At 36.9% G+C, this 21,310-nt stretch overlaps 1 protein-coding gene across 3 annotated transcripts in view; it reads right to left on the bottom strand.

The window, feature by feature from the left end:
- LOC103141479 (ephrin type-A receptor 6-like) overlaps window positions 1-21,310 on the bottom strand; it is a 208,089-nt gene that overhangs the window by 29,739 nt on the left and 157,040 nt on the right. For all 3 annotated transcript variants that reach the window (XM_016673897.1, XM_007557145.2, XM_016673898.1), the window contains 3 exons: window positions 13,966-14,090; window positions 10,910-11,072; window positions 6,532-6,640 (listed from right to left, as the gene is read on the bottom strand). In XM_016673897.1, the coding sequence (XP_016529383.1) occupies window positions 6,532-6,640; window positions 10,910-11,072; window positions 13,966-14,090 (397 nt within the window). The remainder of the gene's footprint in view (window positions 1-6,531; window positions 6,641-10,909; window positions 11,073-13,965; window positions 14,091-21,310) is intronic.

Raw genomic sequence — 21,310 nt, 5'->3', positions numbered from 1 at the left:
GATAACCACAGGCGGAGAGGACAAGAAGGGGATTTGGAAAGCAACCGTTGACCTCTGCTGATGGGGTCAAGCTGTTCATTAAAGAATAGGTGGCATGTGCCTTTATCAGTCGTTTCCAGTCCTCGCCACTGATCCTCTTTATCCGTCTCTGTCTCACTGGGTTTCATTTTGTAAAGAGGCCTCACACACACGTACAAAGACAGCAATCACACTCAAAGAGTTTGGCATCTGCTGGCGTTCTGTGCTGGCCTGCCCAGCACTGCTACACTACATATTGGCTTGTTCTGTGCAATCCTGCGGAGCTCGGTAAAACAAACAGGCTCAGGGACCTAATCAAAGCATCAGTGCAAGTCAAACTACTTTTCACTTGGCCTCTTATCTTTCACAGCTGCTGTAGCAACCAAGGACACAAAAGGAAGGACAACCGGAGAAGACATGAAAGGGACAAAAGCACTTGCAGAGACTGACATAATTCTGAGCAAACCCAGCACATTCTGTAAACCTCCTCACCTTGTCTGCATCTTTACAACTGTGACACCTTTGCTCTGATATAAGTTTGCACTCTACATTTCACATAAATAGATATAAACAAAGCTGGGTTTTTCTTTTTCAGGTGTAAAATGTTCCTCAGCTCCTCTCCTCGCTCCGATTCAAGGCCGGATGAGTGAAAGCTCTCATCTGTCTCTGGCAGCAAAACAACATTTGAAGCTTTTCTAAAACTGAGGAAAAGTGAAAGTCCCTCCCACACAGGGCAGAGGGATTGCAGCAACAAGAGACGGTGAGCGAGTTGAATAACACTCCAAATACTGACGCTGCTTTTAGAAGGATTCAGTTAAAAATATATATATATATATACATATATATGTAGAGAGACAAGTCCTTCTTCTGGTTTAATGCAAAAGGAGCCTGCAGCATTGGCTTTCGTTGTTGCATCTGCATGTGTGAGGTCTTACTTAAGCAAACACACATTGACAATGCATTTAAAAAAATAAGAAGTTCAGCGCAAGGACTGGCTGTAAAGATGAATAATTACAATTATGTAGTTTTTTTTTTCAATCATACCGACAACAAATAGGTTCTGATTGCAAAATTTACAATTCATTAAATGCACATTAGAGCTAAAACAATTATACACTTTTCCAATAGTAATTATATATCCTCCTGTGGTAGCCCCCTCCCCCTCCCCCCCTCCAAAAAAAAAACCCAAACAATCCATCTCACTTAGCTTACTCTGAATTTGTTTTTCAAAGGTTAGGCTTTAGTAAATAGCACTTCTGTAGACAGATGTTTAAAGGGTAAGCCAGTAAATACAAACTCTCAGAGGAAATTCACACTTTCAACACAGGTTAAAAACTGAGATGTTATGAATTCAGTCTGCTATTATTCTACAAAGGGGTGAAAATTGAAATTTTCTTTTATTACAACTTCAAGTAACAATAAAAACCTTTTAATTTTTTAACAGATTACCTGCCTGCAAGTTTATTTGCCAGCTAGTTCTTTGTCAGTGTCACGTGTGTCAAACTCGGGGCCCGTGGGCCAAATCCAGCCCGCCACAGCTTTTTATGTGGCCCTCTAGATTTCAGACTAAACACTAAGTGTGCTTAAATTTTATATTATCAATCAAATCAATGCAGTTTGTATCTGTTTACTGCCAAATTATATCAATCAATCCCTCCAACTTCTTGAGAATTATTGTGGAAATTCAAACAAAATGAATAAATCCCTGGACTTTTTTGAGGTGTACTTATAGACATTTTATGGATTTAGATCTTCTAAATATTATGCCTTACTATGACTTTGGCTTTGCAGAGTGTTAGGGCATCACACAAATAAATTTTTAGTGTAAATGTTATGTTATGGTCATAACATGGAGTACACAATCATTACCAACTTGACAATTAACCAGTCGACCATCACAGAGCTCCTCCACAAGCACAGCAAGTCGAAGCTGTTCACAAAGTGCTGTGATGCGCATACTGATAAAAAAGTTAACTAGAAAGTAAAAGCAAAAGGCAGCAGCATAAGTAACAAGGATAACTGCAGCCTTGTGAAGCAAAGCCTGCTCAAGAATTTGTGTGAGAGAGGATAAGCCACTCCTGAAGCAAAGACAGGGACTGGACTTCTGCTGATTCCTGCAGGAAAAGTGGAGAGGAATAAAATCCAACCTACCTAAGAAAGGGTTGGGAATCTATGGAATGAAATGGAAGACAACAATACAGACAATACAGAGAACAATACAGGCAACAATACAGGCAACAATACAGGCAACAATACAGGCAACAATACAGAGAACAATACAGAGAACAACACAGAGAACAACACAGGCAACAATACAGAGAACAACACAGAGAACAACACAGGCAACAATACAGAGAACAATACAGAGAACAACACAGGCAACAATACAGAGAACAATACAGAGAACAACACAGGCAACAATACAGGCAATGCAACTTGGACTGCTTTAGCCACTCAGACTAATTGCCATCATATGAAGCAACATTGATGTAGTAATTCTTCTAAAAGTGGCCCAGACCAAGTATTGAGTGTACAGTATGCAGACAGACGAAAATACAACACTTGAAATATATCGAATTGTGTTAAATAGATCAATATTTTGTATTAATTTACTTTATTTAATCAGATCGAAACCAGATTAAGATCTAAATCTCATTTGCAAGAGGGAAAAAAATTTGCCCAGGTACTGAATTTAAATGAGTATTTTAATTTACTGAGACGTATCTGTACAAAGGAAACCCTTCATGCGTAACAAGATAGTTTAAAGAAGCCACAGTTTAGTGCTAATTAAATCGTTTTTTCATTTCTGTTTAGTTGGGGTCACATTTCATGCATGACGTGTTTATATCTTCGAACAAGTCAAATATCTGCTGAATTAAAGCTTTTTAAGGTCAAGTGACAGAAAAAATGAGCTTTTTGGATAATAGGAGGAGTCCAACCAAATACCAACTATCAAACATGGTAGTGGAAGTATCATGCTGTGGGTCTTAAGCAGCTGCTTAACTGCAGAACTACATCCAAAATCTTTTTATTTTTATTTTTATTTAATAGAAATGTATTTAATATCAAAGTAGAAAATATATGGTGTGTATTTTCTACTTTATTTTTTTAAGAAAAAAATGTCAGAACAAAGAAAAAGAAACAAAGTATTGTGTTTTAAAGAATGAGTATTATTAACCATGTGTGAGTGAGAGTGTATGAGCAATGATGGTGATATGACATTAATGACATTAATAGTCATAATTAATTACTACTAACTGATCCACCGCATGTCTATATTTATCTGTTTTTCATTATTATTACTTTTGTCAGTATTGATACTTGTTGTTTTTGCTTTTCTTTTAATTGTTCCACATAATAATATCATACCTTCTAAGTCTTAATGTAAAGTCAACAGATAGATGGAAAACCAATTAATTCAAATACATTTTACAACTTTTGATAAGAAAAGTGGTTAATTACAAATTATGTCAAAAGCTTCCTGATTATTTCAAAAAGAATGCAACCTGCTAAAATTTGCACAAACAATTATTATTTTTAAAGTTCATTGAAGCTGTTAACCGTCCATCCTGGTTGGTTTAAAAAAAAAATTTGAAGCTCAAATTTAATGCAACATTCATAACCATGATGAATGGAAGTCAACCTCTGGCTTTAAGAAAAGGAAAAAGATTCAGTACTCCAGCGATTTAGTGGTTTTAGCAGACAGCATATTTTCATAGCCAACTTTGGTTAAAAAAGTTACAACCATTTATAAAACTGAATAGTTGTTATGAATTTTCACAAGGTAGGAGAAGGTTCTTTGAATTTATCTCATTATGTTAAATATTCATACGTGCCAGTATTGAATGGTGAATGTTCGACAATCTGAACATGTTCTAAATCTGGAGACCCTGGCAAACCTTCTTACCACCCACACAGGTGTTTTCGCTCTCTTTACATGATTAGATCTCCTCAAAAGGCTTGATTGACACATCTCTGATTCTGCTGTTTCTCCAGGGAAAATGAAAAAGTGTGTCTCATGCAATCGCTGCTGAAATATTATCTCCCTAATGAGGGTCCAGTGCAGAATGGTCTGCATATTGTAAGAAAAGTAATGAAAAGAATGAACAGCCCAGTGGCGTAATTTTAGTGAGTTGGTACAATCAGAGGATAGAAAAGCTTGCTATAATTCTCGGAACTGGAAACAAAGCTTATTCTTCTACTTCCATTTCCATTTTTTTTGTAAGTTTGCCTCCTGTTTTATAAATGGGTTTTGGTTCAGCAGAGAAAAAAAAAATCTTCCATGGTTGATAAGATGAGCAAATCATTATATTTCTCTGCTTTTATTTGTTTGAGCAAATGGTTTTTAATATATTTTGGTTTGTTTTTGAATCATGCAACTATAATTACAGCTGTAAATGCATATTTTCCTGCATTTCAATGCTGAGCAGGTTACGCTCCACGCTTAAAATGCAAGAAATAAAAAAAATGCAAATCATATGAGAAACTATGTCTGAGTTGATGGTATTCCATTTGTTTTTGTCCAAGCTGTTCAGACTGAAATGGGACATTATTTAGTCACCATACCTTCACATCACACTTCTGAGATAAAGTGAGAGAAATGTTGATTTTCCCCCCTCACACAGTTGCACATTGCATCTTCACATAGATGAAAACAGATTGGTTGTGTGTGAAAGAGTGTGAATGCACTTGAATGTGTTTTGACAGCTTTACCTTTCTTCTCTTCTGAGCTTTATGCACCTGTGTTTGCTTCCCGCACTATAAATTAATACACTTTCTTCTTCGAGTAGAGGCATTAAAAGCAGTGGAATTGTTGTAATGCAATATTACATAATTTAAGCTACATTATATTTTCTTTAGGCTGACATCTGAAGCCAAGTTCAGGACACAGAAGCATAACAGTATTGAGCCATAGGTGTTAGCTAAATATGTGCTCTTGGTCCAAAGACAGTTTTAATAAACGTTTTTGCTCTTTTTCCATTGGAAATGTTTAAGAAGATGTTCAATGTTAAAATTTCAAGAGAAAATTTTATACTTTTTCCAACATCACTTAAAAATCTAAAAGGTTTTGTTTTTATATATACAACTCTTGAACAATGTACTTCTTCCCCTTTCCTATTCCTCATTTAATTTATGAAATCCAACAGGTTAGACCTTCTCACCTTCCTGTATTAAGTATTAATATAATTCCACAATTTGTCACATTTCATCCAAATCTTTAACAAAAAAAAGCTTAATTATAAAGGGGAAATAAAAATACATGCTTTTTAACTTTGACAAATAAGCACAAAACTATGGTGTGCATTTGTTGAAGAAAAGCCACTCCAACCAATTAAAACTTCAGAAACCTCTTATTTATGTAACAGGTGTGTCTACTTGTGTGTAGTTTATTCTCAGCGTACATTAAAGGTCATGAGGTTAGAGAAAATTAAAGTACAAACAGCAACATGAAGACTAAGAAACAGCAGGCATGTCAGGAATAAAGATGTGGAGATTTAAAAAAAAAAGTGATAGCTTATAAAACTATATCTCAAGTTATTATCATTTGGCAGCATAAAATTTAATCAACCATCTGAAAATGCAAACTTTACAGCAAACCTACCAAAACATAACCATCCACCCAAACTGACAGACCAAAAGTGAATCACAAAAGATGACTTTAATGTGACAGGCTAAGTGAAATGCATTAACACTGTGCGTCCAAATAACATATTAGATCAGCTGTAGAGTGACTCAGATGCTTAAACTTATGAAAGTGGTGGAAATTTTGTGCTGATAATCATCAGTGTTGCATCGTTGTTGCGATTTTAAAAATACCACAGCATGTTTTCCAAATAACTTTACTTTTTCCGCAGAGTGAAGGACAGACTGACTGTATTTACAGCTGCAGGGATTTTTAGGGCTTTGCCAGTTTTTCTGTATTTAGCTGCATCCAACCAGCTTCCATGTTCAAGCTAAAAAATAAAGCATCATAATGCTGCCATCACCGTGTTTTACTGTGTTACTGCAGAGATCCACTGTTTCCTGCTACATTTTATTTTATTTATTTTAATTAATTTAATATTTTATTTATTTTTATTTTTTACTGTAGTTGATATTTTATAATACTGAGCACCAGGCCATTTTGAATATTTATTGTGTGTCTGTTTCTTGTCCGACAACAAGGCTAACTCACCTCACTGTAAGCAGATCTACCTAATGGTACAAATAAAACTGATTGATTGACCTTTTTTCTCCCATTATTTCATGAAGGGTGCAGAACTAATTTATCATGTACAATTTCAATTAAATGCATGCTTGTTTTTCTTGAATAAAAAGTTCAAGGACTATGAGTCTGTATGCAAAACCAAACAAACCCTCAACATAAAAGCCAAACTGAACCAAAAGTGAATCATTTCTCCATACAAGTTTGTAAAAGAATAAAAACAGTTTCCAAGCTTTTACACCAGAAACACATTGTTTGAAACTCACACAGTTTCTTCAGCGTAAATTAAGGTTTGTAATTGATCTTACCTTCCAGTGATGAGGAGGAAGAGCGTGAGGATGATGAGAAGGGTGAAACCGCCGACTGCTGCTGTTACAATGACCAACACCTGGCCCTGATCAGAAGCGATGTCTGAAGCTGAAGGTTTGAGAAAAGCAGAAAAAAAGGAAAGAACAAGTAAATCCATCCATTTTCTGAACACCCTTGTCCCTCAGTGGGGTCAGGAGGGGTGCTGGTGCCTATCTCCAGCTAACGTTCCGGTCGAGAGGCGTGGTACATCCTGGACAGGTCGCCAGTCTGTCACAGGGCAACACAGAGACACACAACCATGCACACACACACCTAGGGGCAAATTGGAGAGGCCAATTAACCCGACAGTCATGTTGTTCATGGAATGTGGGAGGAAACTGGAGTACCTGGAGAAAACCCACACCTGCACAGGGAGAACATGCAAACTACATGCAGAAAGACCGGGGCTGGGAATTGAACCCAGAACCTTCTTGCTGTAAGGCAACCGCTCTACCAACTGCGCCACTGTGCAGCCCAAGAAGTAAATACATTAAGTATCAAACAACAGAAAAAAGTGAAGAAATAAGATTTTAATTCAACGCAGCAGGCGTACACTGTTCACATTCGTTTGATGGGCAGATATTATTGAGAGATGTTTGATCAGCTCTTTGTGGAGTCCTAAAAAAAACTGTCAGCTTTTCTTACTGGAATGATTCATTTGCCTGCTGCTGGTTAATTAATTTTATTCATTCATGAAATTGTGATTTAGTCCATGATGATTTGTTAAAATTGGGCCCATTTGATATTCATGATTTTCCTTTTTCTGTGTCTTGTCAGGAGGCTAACGAATCCCAGATAATTGAAAGATGATTGCTATTACCAAACTTATTTCTATAATATTTCACGCTTAATGAATATGAATTAGAGATGGTGGAGCATGGTGATTAAGGCTTGTGTGGGTGTATGTAGGTGTAATGCCAAGAGCATGGAAAGCATGTGTATGAAATGTGTCCCTTTCACTTAATAAAAATAATTACACAGCACCCTGGGAGAGGGCGAGTGAAAGCGATGACCACATATGACGGATCTCAGCTCAACGCACTCTTCACATCTAAACAGATGCATTAGACTGACAGGGCTGGAATGAGGTCCAGGCGACGCAGCAAAAACAGATGACAGGCGAAAGACAAAGGAGATAAAGACAAAGGAGATAGTGACAGAAACACATGCAGCTGGAAAAAAAAAAAAAACCAAGTGCAGTGACACAGACTGGCAGGGGGACAGACAGACAGACAGAGAGGGAGAGAGCGGCAGGGGCCAAACCTGCCTCCTCTTTTAGATAAAAGGCCAGGCAGTACAAAGGCTTGGCCGTGCAGCCTCTGATCTGCAGATAAAGCCAAACTCTGCAGCTTTGGAAGCAGAGGGCCACTGTGAAGCCAAATCACCTCTTTCTCAATAAAACCTGACCCAACATAAAAGGGCAGCTGGACCTTTGTATTTTATGAGCACGCAATAAAGCTACGACTGACAAAAACATACAAGGAACGCTGTGGTTCAAAACACGCCGAACAGAAAAGGAGCAGCGTCAGTTTCCCTTGATGACTCTATTTCAGTTATTAGTTTCTGTGGGTTGAAGAATTACGCTAAATTAAATTCACTCTCCAGAACATCCGGGGTTTTAGCTGTGTCAAGAAAAACTCCTCAGTGAGAAGCAGAACAATTCTTAATATCCATTTGCCTTTAAAACTGAGCTTTACTTTATGAACAAGAAATCGAATATTTGCTTTGAGCTGCACCAGGTGAAAGTAAGCAAATATATAAAAAAATGAGTTTTAAAAGTGAGTGTAGAAATCTGCAGTTTTTCAAACCATTTTCTGTGCAGGAAGTTTTTGTATTTCAGTAAACCGCATGCACAGATTTGTTTAAAGAAATCACCTTCTGCATCTTTTACTTCAATTTTTGTACCTGATTTTTCTACTCGCTGGCTTTCTTTTTAAAAGATACCCCCCAAAAAACATTGGTGTTTTTAGTTTTTACATTTTTTTTCCACTCTGTTTGCTAAAAATAAATAGCAAATGGGTTGAAAATGATCATGTCTTAGTATTAAACATGAGCCACTTAGTTATAATATGATTAGCTTGAGTAAAAATACATTGTTATCACATAACCACATTTGGAGATAAAATAGTACGCTACATTATTTGTTATAGTTACAAAATTACCAATAACATTCATTTTTGGTCTTTGCTGTTTGCTAAAGAAAACATTTTAACTCATCTATATTTTAGGTGAAGGAAAAGAGTAGTAGCGTTCTTTTAGCTAGCTAACTGGCAGCAACAGGTGAGGGAGGGGCAGTAACTTCTCATCAAAATGACAAACAAATGAAGATGTGGTTTTGAAACCTTAATGTTAAAAAAATACTTTGCTACATTTTGATACTGGAAACAAACTGGTGCCAAGTTTGCATCAGAAGCAGGTGAAGCTCTTACAACAAACTATATTCATCCAAAAACAATTAAATTATTTCTCCTTCAAAGTTTGCATTCTGTTTGTATTCTCTCATGTTTCTGAGAGTTAAAAAAAAGTCTTACTTTCCCTCAACCACAGGTGTCAGACTCCAGTCCTCGAGGCTCAACTGTGTCAAAACACCTGATTTACATAATTGGGTAATTAGCAGGACTCTGTGGGCCTTAAGTGCATCAGAAGGTAAATGTTTCGATGCAGACGGGTTGGAGTGGGAGCACATCCAAAACCTGCAGGACGCTGACTGACACCCTTACTGTAAACTAAAGGAGACTTTCAGGGACGTTAGCAGAAGAGTGAACTAGATGGATTCCTAGAGATATAAATGTTTGACACATAACTGTCTGGTGGGATGTTAATGACACTACAGTTGATAAATCATCATACACGTCGCTGTTTGCAGGCCAGCTGTGTTTCATTTTCCCCTTTTCCTTTTACTCCCTTCAGCTTCACACTGCTAGAAAAGCTCATCATAACAAATGCTGAGCATAGACTCCATTGCATCACTGCATGTTTGTGCTTACACTGGTTCTAGGCTGTCTTTTAATTTAGAGGATAGATTATATGAAATATATTTTATTGTAATATTGCTGGAGCAGGCAGCTGTGCTGCAGTGGGTCTAATTTATACATGAAAATGAACAAAAATGTAGATCAAAGGTCTGAAACTTCAGTCCTGGAGTGCCAGTGGAAGTGTCCAGTGGATGCATCTTTGCTCCAACACATCTGAATTCAATGAAAAGTTAACGACCACACCTTTTGCAGAACTTCCTGACATGATACAGCGAGGAGAAACGTCAGCGTTTTGACTGAAGTGGGTTAGAGGAGGAATGTAACAAAAAGTTCGATTCCTGCAGGACAGTGGCAGTCCAGGACCAGCGGTGTTGACCTCTGCTGTAGATTGTGCAGCAGAGGTCAACAGAGATTGTGCTTTATTGAATTTATTTATGTTTTGTTATCACTTCTTCCTTCATGCAATGTTATTTTGTACTGCTTGTGTAATGTTTCTATTGAGTGAAGCTGCTATATTCATCAACACACTGCAAAAACACAATCTTACAGTTTTTTGGTCAAATATTTTAGTTCACTGGAAATAAGACAAAACTAACAAATAACTTTTTAGCAAGATATAGAGAATTGTTTAATATGTTCTATATTTTGCTGAAAAGTTTCGTTTAAGTAAGTTTGTCTTCTTTCAAGTGTGCAAAGATATTTGCACTAGAAAGTAGACAAAAATTATTTGGTAAAATTTAAAGACTGTTGGCCAAGTAACTCCTTCCTCCTGACTTTATATACCTAAATGTGTTTTTATAAATTAATGAGAGTAACAATTTATTCTTGAATTTAAAGATATGGTTATTACATAGTTGAATTTTAGATAAAATGTCACGTTACCAAACTGTTTTCTTTGCTCAGCATCTTTCCCACATTGTGTTGAAACAGTTACATTTGCTTCACACCTGTACTGTACAAGTGTACTTGTATAAATATTTGTTTATTTGTATCTGCGACCTTCAGGCTGTGAGCTGCCCTGGATGCTCCTCCAGGCAACATGAACTTTATTTGACTCTGAGCTGCTGTTTACACCAAGAACCTCACATTCCTGACTATGGAAGAAAAAGAGGAAATGACAAAAAACAGCAAAGCTGAGATTTTAATGAAGCATTGTCAGAGAGTGGCAATTTCAGTCAAAGCTTTGACCAAGTTTTTTTTGTCAAAAAGAAAGAGATAGTAAAAGGGGCAGTGGATGTTTTAAATGATCATTTCTCCAAATTTGACCTTTTAATAGCTTTGTGTTTCAGACAACCAATGAACAGAAAGCAGCACCACGAACTGGTTTACATTTTAATATTTGCAACAAACAGTGAGTACTCACAGTCACCTGTAGTTTGGTATTCATATTTTGGAGAGTAGGAGCTGAATCCACCGGCAGTCCGGGTGCGAACGCTGAAGATGTACCAGGTTGCCGGTTTCAAACCCGAGACGATCACACTGGGAGCTCTGGTGCGTGTTGACGAGTAGCTCAACTGCTCTTGTTCCTGGAAGGAAAAATAATAAAAACCATATTTCAGCAACTAAGAACCGGTTTTGACCAGATATGAACGCAGTTATACAGGGAGATTTCATCCGTTTAGATTCGGCCCTTTTTTAAAATCCCTGGTCTTTTAGAACGACGCTTAGCCTCATCAAAACCACGGTAAACAGTTTTGTCAAATTACTGTCACATTCACTGCAGCTCAGTGACAGATGTTGAATGAGGGAGCGGCAACAAGAAGTGCCTTCCAGGCTGCGTTCAAGCTCGCTTTCTGATCCCTTTTGGGAACATAAAATGACAGCGAAGAGATAATTTTATCACAAAACTTTATTACAAACACTTTTCCAGATGTTCTGCATAATAACTGTTGCTGTGAGTAGCTAAGTAGAAGATATTCAAGAGACATGAAATGGAAGACGACACATTTCATTAGACTTTTAGGCAATATTTTACACACATATTAACATATTGAAAATAACGACAGGAAAAATAATAACTTCAGAAATGTGTAAACACTCTAACACTCTTTTATAAGCATGAGTTTATATGAGTTGGAGATTTATATAGTCATAAGTTTTGCATGCACTGAAGAATATTAATTATTTTCCAAGGATGCCGACATCAGTCATTGTGAAAGTTAAGTCAAAAACTGTAGCTTGAACTTTTAAAAATATGCGTACAATACGGCTTGTACATCTGTTATAGAAGAAACCATTTTCTTCACCTTTATGCACTTAAATAATAATTATCAACACAAACATGACATAATTATGCCATGTTTGTGTTGATAATTAGCTGATTTTCTGAAACGTTCAAAGAGACTCTTGCATACAACTCAGTCCTTGACGATTTGTAAATTACTTGGCTAATTGTTAACAGAATATTTTTTGTATGCGTCAATTAGTGGATGTTTTCAATTGATTTACGATGAGCTGATAGGAAACATTTTCCGTTTTTTGGAGATGCAGAATCACAGCAGGACATCACAACTTCACATCCTTCCTGATCCGCCAGAAACATTTTTGCAGTCAAACTTTGATCTAAATTTCAAATAATCCTTCAAGCACTAATCTGGCAGTTCAGTCCTCATTTAGGTACTGCTGCTACTATCGCCACTGTTTATATGAATGCCATTTATTACTTACATTATTAAGTAAGAAAATTGCGGAGCGTACTTTGCAGTCCTTTAACCTTTTGCTGCACAGTCGTGATTAATCATTTGAATTTTCAGAGAGCTCGGCATCAATTTGGGGAAAGTGACAGCTGAGTGTTGAAGCAAGGTCTAAGAAGTCATTCCTTAAACCATCTCAAAGCAAATGTGAAGCCATAAATAGGCATTAAAAACTAATCAAAGTCTGGATCACACTTTTAAATTTAATTTGACCTTTAGATCATGTAAGGACCTCAATGTTTCGCAAGAAGCCTTTAATTTTCCATACTAAGAACATTTACATGATTATCCTCACTTAGTTATTATTGGTAATTTGTATTTTTAAATGTTAATGCATCTTAAAGATTGGTTTACACCACTGTAAATTGGTTATTTATTCAATAAAGTGTAATTAAAGTTCTATTGAGTGCAGGATTCAAGATGTAGTCTCAGTGGATCCACCCAAACATTTGGGATTGGAAATAAATCTAAGGAATTTGGAAACCTAAAACTTCGAGTTAAACTACTGCTACTTTTTTCAATGTTTGCTTGTTGGCAGGGGGCGCTATCCTGCTTAAAGAGGCCGACTGCTCTGGAGGTTTTCAACCCTGTTCAGCTGCAGAACAGGACATTTTTATGCACAAAAAAAAAAAAAAAAACTTTCAGCACCAGCATTATCTTCTTTAGCAGCTTGAGCTGCAGTGGCTTGTCTTTTGGACTGGATTACATGTGCCAATGAGCCATGCCCTCCCATGACCCCTGTCACTTACTCACTACTGCACTTTCATTGGGCCACTTTTGATAGATACTGACCACTGCAGACTGGGAAGAGCCAAGAAGAGCTGCAGTTTTAAGCAATGACCCAATTGCTTAGCCGTTTCAGTTTGGAAATGTAATTTTCTCAGATAATTGTGCTTTTCCATTTCTCTTTCTTCTAGCACATGAGAACAAAAATGGTTCCTTGCAGGTAACAAAGGACATGATGAAGAGGTACTCAGTGTTTTTCACTTTACCAGTCAGTGGTTATAATGTTAAGCTCAACTGATGTTTATATATTTAAAAAAAGAAGAAAATATTGTACTATAATACTTTCCTGATCTGATCCCAATCTCTGACTCAGGATCCTCAGCTATCATACATGTTATTGTGAGAATGTCAGTGATTTTTACTTCTTTGTGCATCAAACAAATATAAGAAAATTGCACCCAATTTGTGAATACGCACTTTCAAAACTATAATAAATCATTGGCAGTGTGCGTTACTGTGTTTCTCCTAGAAAGTTGGATTTTACTTTTTCCATTTGGTGTGATTTTCACCTTTTATGCTGACATTCACAGTGAAAGATAGTAATGGCTGTTGCATCATGTGAAAAGAGAGCTGTCAGTGTTATGAAAGGTTGCTCAGCATGCAGCTGAAACACTGCGAGAGCAAAGCACTAGGTTTACGCAGCAGGAGAATAACTTTCACAACCATATATTTTATTAAAATGTATATGTTTGTTCACAGTAAGTCATCGGAGACTTGTATCAAGAGCATGCAAACATGCCACCTTTAGCTTAGCAATTCAGCAAACTACATGAAAACGTCACAGTCAGCAAGAGCAAGATGTGAGTTTCTTAAGGACCGTTACTGTGCCGAGTCAAATTTCACTGCACATTCAAGTGACAAGACAAGAAATGTCTATTTTTTAACATCTTGTATCAGAAAGTCACGACAGCAGTCATGCAAAAGAAGTGCGACCGTCTACCTTTTCATAATATTTGACTTCATAGTCAATGATGGGAAGTGTTGTTTCTTCGGGCTGCTGCCAGGAGAGAGCGATGCTGTTTGGAGAAGCCCAGTCCTTCTTTACAGCTCCCACCAGAGATGGACCTGTTCGGTAAACACACCAAGCAGACATAATTTATTGTGTGCTGACTCTATTGACATTGGTGATAAAACTTTCTAAGGCTGCGTGTCGGGGCTGTTGGGTAGAAAGCGTACACAGAGCGTGAGCAGGAGCAGCAAATATTGGCTGCAAAAATGAATTTATTTAACAGTCTAATGAATTCACCTATCTACTTTAATAAGTCAGCCTCATCAAATAAAAACTGAAAAGACAAAATTCAGAAGAAAACGTTATTTTTTGGCATTTCTCTGTCGGCTCCATCAATGTAACGATAGATGGAGAAAACATGCAAAGATCAGAGTTAGTAAGAGACACCAATGAAATAGTATTAATATCCGTAAGGTACGTCTGCAGCCTGCAATGCGGTTTATTCTTATCAACAATAAAGGGATTACTTTGAAAGTGGCTTGAAGTAAATTAAAATTAATGTCAGTACAGCTCACCTTGAACTCTTTTGCATTTCACTGTCATCCTTAGTATTTTAGAAACAGTAGGTAGACAGCAGCTATGAAAGTTTTGTTAAATAATAAGATCAGATGTTCCTTTTCTTTTCCTGTAGAATAGATGTGAGAGAGATCATATTTTGTTTTATTCATTTCTTTTAATTTGCACAATCCATTCTCTATCTTTCAAACATTTTGTCCAACCTGGAATTTTTTTCAAAACAAGACTAAAAATTAGTTTATGTCCAAATAAGTCTATCAAAGTCATGTGGTTGTTGTGTTACTCCTGTTGTCAGTTCTTCTATGCAAAACTGTTTTAACTCCCAATATCCACTTTCAGATTTGCAATTAGACTTAAATGTATTATGTCTATGCTTAGATATAAAACATTACTTTGTAGATTTATTTGCAGGGTTTGGATGATTTCCCAGCTGGTAGGTTAATATTTTTACCTGGCCTCTTAGTTTCACTGAACAGCCATGTCTTGGTTTCCTCTCTATTTTTTGATGACGGTTTGAACAGTGAATTTGAGATTTTCAAAGTTTGGGACATTGCAAATAATCTAATCCTTCTTTGAGCTTTCCCCCAACTTTAATTCTGCAATTTCTGGTGCTTTCCTTGGTCTTCATGATGTTTGTGGACAAATATGCTCTGAAAAAAACAATAAATAAATAAAAAAAACTTTTACAATACAGCTGGACTTATACTGAAATTAGCACAAAGTTGTTGTGGGGTCTGAAGACATCTTCCCACTACACTTTTGAGATATTTTAAAAACTCTTTTCATATTTACGTCACACTCATGCACTAAAATATGTGTGGCTCTGTCTATAAAACCTATTAAAACACATTGGAGTTAGTAGTGTGACAAAAGGTGAAAATGCTTAAAGGGCATAAAACTGTTGCATGACTACATGCATCTCTCTCAAAATGGCTGTCTAATAGCAAGATAACATTGTCCAATTGCATACAAATGTTAGCATTTAACTCTCTTTCATGCACATATTCACAGAGCCACCATTGTGGCAAAGTCTAGTGAAGTGAATGCAGAATGTGATAAAATGGTAATGAAAAGTGAGGAGCTTGTAAAAAACTAAAGTGCAATACACAGATTCTATTTAGTGCATCAGAAGCACCAGTGGTTGACACTGTTTAGTGAAAATTGCCATATGATCATGTAGTTATCAATATTTCTGTCTCAAAAAGTCTTAAGTCAGTGTACAGAGTCATCAGTCTCTGTGTGATAACTTAATCTAGTTTCAGTCAAAAATATGTTGAGCAAGGCATGCTTATGTTTCTTGCAGTGAACTGCTTTATGAATTTCTTCTGGATAAATAATTGCATTTTGCTCCCAGGAGACACAAGTCAGCAGATGAAACAGCTTTATTATTATATATTTCATCATCTAGTAAAGAGAGCTTACTCATTATGAGAATGCAAGTGTAAGCTTGCTTTTCTCATGCAAACCCAAAGGGAAACTTAACTCTCAATCAGTATTTTTCTTGTGCCTGCCTGGTTGAAGATGTTTTTGAAGATGTCACACACATATCTGGGAAATGTACGCTCTTAAAATGTAAAGAGAAAACATTAATGTGGAGAAATATTAGGGTGGGTTGTAGCTGGCTGTGGGCTGGAGCTTGTTAGATGTTAAAAACAGTCTTACGTCTGATGGAAGTAAAATTAGGGGGGAAAATTGTCTTTTTAGACTCCCAGCAGGCTTTCTCTTTCACCCGAGTTGTTTAAAATCACATTTTTTGTTCAGTATGAAAAAGAGTGAAATAATGAGTAAAAACTGGATAGAAGTAGATAAAAATGCTGCTATTCACGTAAATTCAAAAATACCTTGGCTTTCACCTGCGCTGTGTGAATAACATCAACCATTTCATGTCTGAAATCAACTTTACTTTGTTAAGCGTTTGATACATAATATAAATATAACTTCGTACAGAAAGAAACTGCAGTTCAATGTTGTTGTTTGAAAAAAATTAAATCTAACTTAGAAGTTATACTGTATTTATAAAATATATCCACAAAAACCTGAGATAATGTTGCAGGACAGATGTTTTGTAGTTTTAGCCAATTGTTGGATAAAATATTATGATTTAGTTTGTTGGGTTAGAGATCTTCGTGGCCACCAGTTTTAATTAAATATGAATATATGTTTAACTTATTATTTGAAGTGAGAAAGTAGGTAGCAATTAAGTTGCTATAGTCTGTGGATCTTTAATTTGGTTCTGTTGAATTCAGTTGTGAGAATGTCAATGATTTTTCTGTCCAACATGCAACCTGTCTCTTGAAAACAGTTTCTTCATGACCTTAAAAGGACAAATAGGGTAAAAATGTAGGAATAATGGGTAAAAAAAAAATCATTAATTTAAACATGTTATTTGTTAACTCATTTATATCAATAGTTATTCGTTTCAACCAATTCTTTGGTAACCAAGCAGCCACTTTCTTAATTTTTTTTGGTACACAACCCATGTATCCCTACAGCCTTGCTGTCTTAAAACCACACAGGGACAATCGGCATGTATTTGAACCAGAATTACTCAAATTAGGTTATTCTTAGCTTGTCAATTTACAGGTTATTTAAAGACAACACCCTGAAAAAAACTTCTTGAATATTTTTCACATTCAAATGTTTGTCAAGCCATGAAAGATGAAACACATCTAACTGCCTAAGGAAAGGCAGTTAGATGTGTTTGTCAGAAAATTGATAATTTTTTTGTAAAATGTTGAGATGTCATGTTGTGAATTAGTGCTAAGTAAACTGAGTCTCCATGAAACAAGCAGACATGACTGGTAAAGTGCTGGTAGTGTAACACAGAGGTGTCGGATCCAGAGTAGAGAAACAGCCGCCTTCACGTTATTCCAATGTGTTTTAATGCATGGCTTGTCCTTAATAACCCGTTCCTTAATAGGCTTTTTAAAATTTCGTAAGTAGTCTGAAATGCAAGCAAAACTTGACCAAAATAATGTCATGCGTGGCTTGAAACAGCTTATATTATTAGCATAGTCATTAAGCTCAAAGGGCAGTGTGTGCCTCTGTGTGTGTGAGCCTACATGCATGCATATGAGAGGGGTTTTTTTTGTCTTAAAAGCAATATGAAGCAGCTGAAGTAGAAAATAATTCCCTACTTTACAGGAAATAAAATCAGCCAAAGCTACTGACATCCTATTATGTGTTATTAATACATATTACCCCTAATATGACCAGTTCACTCCTCCTCGCCTATTCAAGATAACAGAGAAAAATTAATCTCGGGGGATTTTATCTGATCTAACTGTGTAATGAAGCACTCTGCTGAAGCCCCAACATTACAGGATTTCTTTTTTCTTCTTCTGCTGCCTGTGCCAGTTGGGCGCAACTGCGGTGGTTTGTGGTGAGAGTCATGTTGTGGATCCGTCAAACTAAGGCACAGCAAGACCACTGGCATCTGCTGTTAGCATATTGGCTCCCGATAGGAAACAATAAACACAGCCTAAGTTTAATCTCCCTCTGACTAGCAGATTCAAATGAGCCCTCCGCTGTGGCTCCCACATAATTCACAAAAATAAACAAGGGAGCTAAGAGATTCCCATGAGAAGAGAGCACACAAGAGTTGAAAGCTGGGACGTGACAAAACAATATGTTTGCTGGAGACTATTGTCCGTCTGGAGGAAAATAATTGCCAGTAGAAATGTGGAGGCTCAGTGTGGATGTCAAAACAGAGCTCGCCATGAACATTTTGATTTTCCATCCCACACAATAACATAAGAGAAACAACAATTCTCCAAAATATGTTTTTTAATTAGAGTCCAAATTAGGAGATCCAAAGAAGATCTATTTTAATCAAATATTTGTATTAATTTATGAGATTTGGTTCACAACATGAAATGGTGGAGAGTGGTTTTAATTGTTTTTCTTTATCTACTTTCCTGCTAAATTGTTTTTTTTTTTCATGCAATGGACGCGTGCTCAGCGTCGGTGACTTTCTTAAAAGCTTTCCTCTTATCAGCCCAGCTCTCCATGATCTGAAGAAGTAAACCTTCAGATATACGACGATTGAGAACAGGTAGCCTGCCAGGCTGAGAGTGACCTTAGCCAGACAGAAGCACCATTTCAAAAAGATGCTGACAAACCGTCCAGTTGATAAAGATGGACGTGAGCCGCCGCTTAGCAGAAAACATGCTGGTTTCATGAAAACTGAACAGTAAATGTCTGACCAAAGCAAAGCACTCTTTTTAGTCCAACTGGGGCAACTGAAGGGTAATCAAACTTTGCTCCATAGATTTAGCTTTCCCCTCTCAGATTAATGACAGACAATAAAATTTGGAATTCCACAGTAAAACCTCTTTTTTTTAGGCTCCAGAAAGATTAACAAATAATTTGTAGACTTTTAAAGGGGACCTTTTATGCAAAACTCACATTTTGTACATCTTTGTACATTCAATTGGGTCTTTACTGCTTCTAAAAACACCCCAAGTGCTAAAAAAGAAAACCCAGTCGGTTTTTTGACAGTAACTTAATGTTTCTTGGTGTCTGGAAAATGAACTGTCTCAAATCAGCAAACACCTAGCAACTTCAACAGAGCTCTGCCCGTCACCTAACAGCCCAAGCTAAGCTCTTTCACATTTGCTCAACTTGCTTTACCACTGTACATATTGTCGACTTCCCATCCACAAACTACTAGCTACGTTCTTGTTGGTTGTTCAGGAGGCTCTACTTCTGCTTTTCAAAGATGAACAGTTGTATAATTGCGCATCTGTTTGCAGCCATTTTCACGTTTGAGTTTAAAGATTGAGTTGGGGGCGTGGCCAGCAGCATCTTATTTGGATTTAAAGTGACAAGAAGCCCTAAAAAAAACTCAAAATAGACATGACCTCAGGCATGATTTTGTCCAAATAATGTAATTAATATGGCTTGTATATCCTTTAAGCCTTAGTAAACTGTTCAATGAAGCATAATAGGCATCTTTAATCTGATATTCAAAGAGGAACTCCTTTTTGGACGTTGGGTGGACCCGAGCCAGTTTGCCAAACAGTATTTGTGGGGAATTTGTCTGTGGAACGTAGCTCCAAATTATTCCCAGAAAACCTGCCAAGGATTTCTTCGCAGAGAAAAACTAAAATATGTGAAAGATTTAAAAAAGAGCAGTCTAGGAAGCTGAAATAAGTTGGTGAAATTCCACAAGAGATGCTGTTCACTGGTGTTTACTCCAATCCAGGAGCATCATTCATTTTATTTTCCTCGGTGCTCATTGGCTGTTCCCTAAAAAGCAGAAATAAGGAAGAGTGCAGATGTTAGTTTCTGCAGTAGTGCGAAGACAGTTTCCACTGTGCATGTTAAGATATATTTGGTGTATTTATGGATTCGAGCTATTCTTGGGTGGGTGTGGCCACAAAAACCAGGGTCCACTTTTTGAAGAGTAAAAGTAAAGTGGTACTGACTTTTAAAACTACGTGCATCTTAAATTAAATGTAATAATGAATCTATCTTCTATCGCCTGCTCTTCATCTCTTCCAGGATAATTTTTTTATTCCTACTATTGATCATAAATAAATCGTAATTCTAGATTTTGTGTTTGAGAAGAGGCTGCTTTTGTAAACACTTTCTTCAGGCACCGACACTATACTTTGAGGACACAAATACACACGTCAATTGTCTTTAATGATTCCATTTGAGGGCTATTAAACCTGCTACATGAAATCTGCCGAAGGAACTGCCCATCCTTCTCCTGTATGAAGGAGAACTGAAAAGCCATTAGAAACATAAGTCAATTATGATGCCCCATGGATGGATTTTTCAGTCAACCGTGGTTAAGTTCAACATAAAGTAATGGGGAGTCTTTAAATGAGCTTGACCTGCATATGATTTTAATTAGCTTTCCTACCCTAAAGGCTTCCATTAACTGTTTAAAAAAAATCAATAGAGCCAGTATTGATGCCGTGTGGGAGCCTAAACGATGTCCTAACAGTCCACTGATTCGACGCTGATAAAGAGATGGCGTGAAAGAGAAACACATATGGGAGCGGTTGTTTACAGCGGTCATATTGATGCGTCTCTTTTGTGTAGGTGTCTGATGGTTCTTTTTCTCATGTCGGGTCCAATCTGATCTCCGTTTGTGATTTTTTTTTCTTATAGGAGGATACTGTTTGTGTAAGCAATCACATGAACGTTAACAAAAGCATTACAAACTTTGATTATAGTTCGACTGAATTTAATTTAAATTTGTTCAATTCGATAACGTTCGGCTCAATTCCCAACGCCGCCTGCCAATGTCAGGTACGTGAGGCGATTCAGAAGCGCCGTACTCCGTCTACAACGCTGCCTACGGGACTACAAGTAATCAGCTTGAGGAAAATCACATTTATTGAATGTGTTATGTCTCTGAGTATAAGTAAGCCTGTGGGTTTTTGCGTGCTAAAAACACAAACGATAAGCAAAACTGAAGTGACATGCACTCTAATTTAGGGAGCATCGTCATTACACTTCATTAAATCTGGAGGTTACCTCCAATGCATTGTGGGTCATGTGCGGTGTGTCGTAAACTCCAATCTTACATGAAAACAGCGGACGCCTGACAAAAGCCAAATAAGCTGTTGGGCTTAATTACAGAGTGGTTATGAAATTTAACTCAAACAAGTGACAGCTCAAACAAGTGCAATAACCGATACTGACACTCAATTAGAAGTGTGACTCTTTTAGAACGCTTTTAGAAAAGCGTCCACATTTTCAGTTTTTCACATTATGGTTTGTCAGTTTTTAGCTATTTTCTCAT

This window comes from Poecilia formosa, unplaced genomic scaffold (assembly GCF_000485575.1).
Source record: "Poecilia formosa unplaced genomic scaffold, Poecilia_formosa-5.1.2 Scaffold84, whole genome shotgun sequence".
Lineage (NCBI taxonomy): Eukaryota > Metazoa > Chordata > Actinopteri > Cyprinodontiformes > Poeciliidae > Poecilia > Poecilia formosa.
This window is presented reverse-complemented; position numbering and strand designations above follow the sequence as displayed.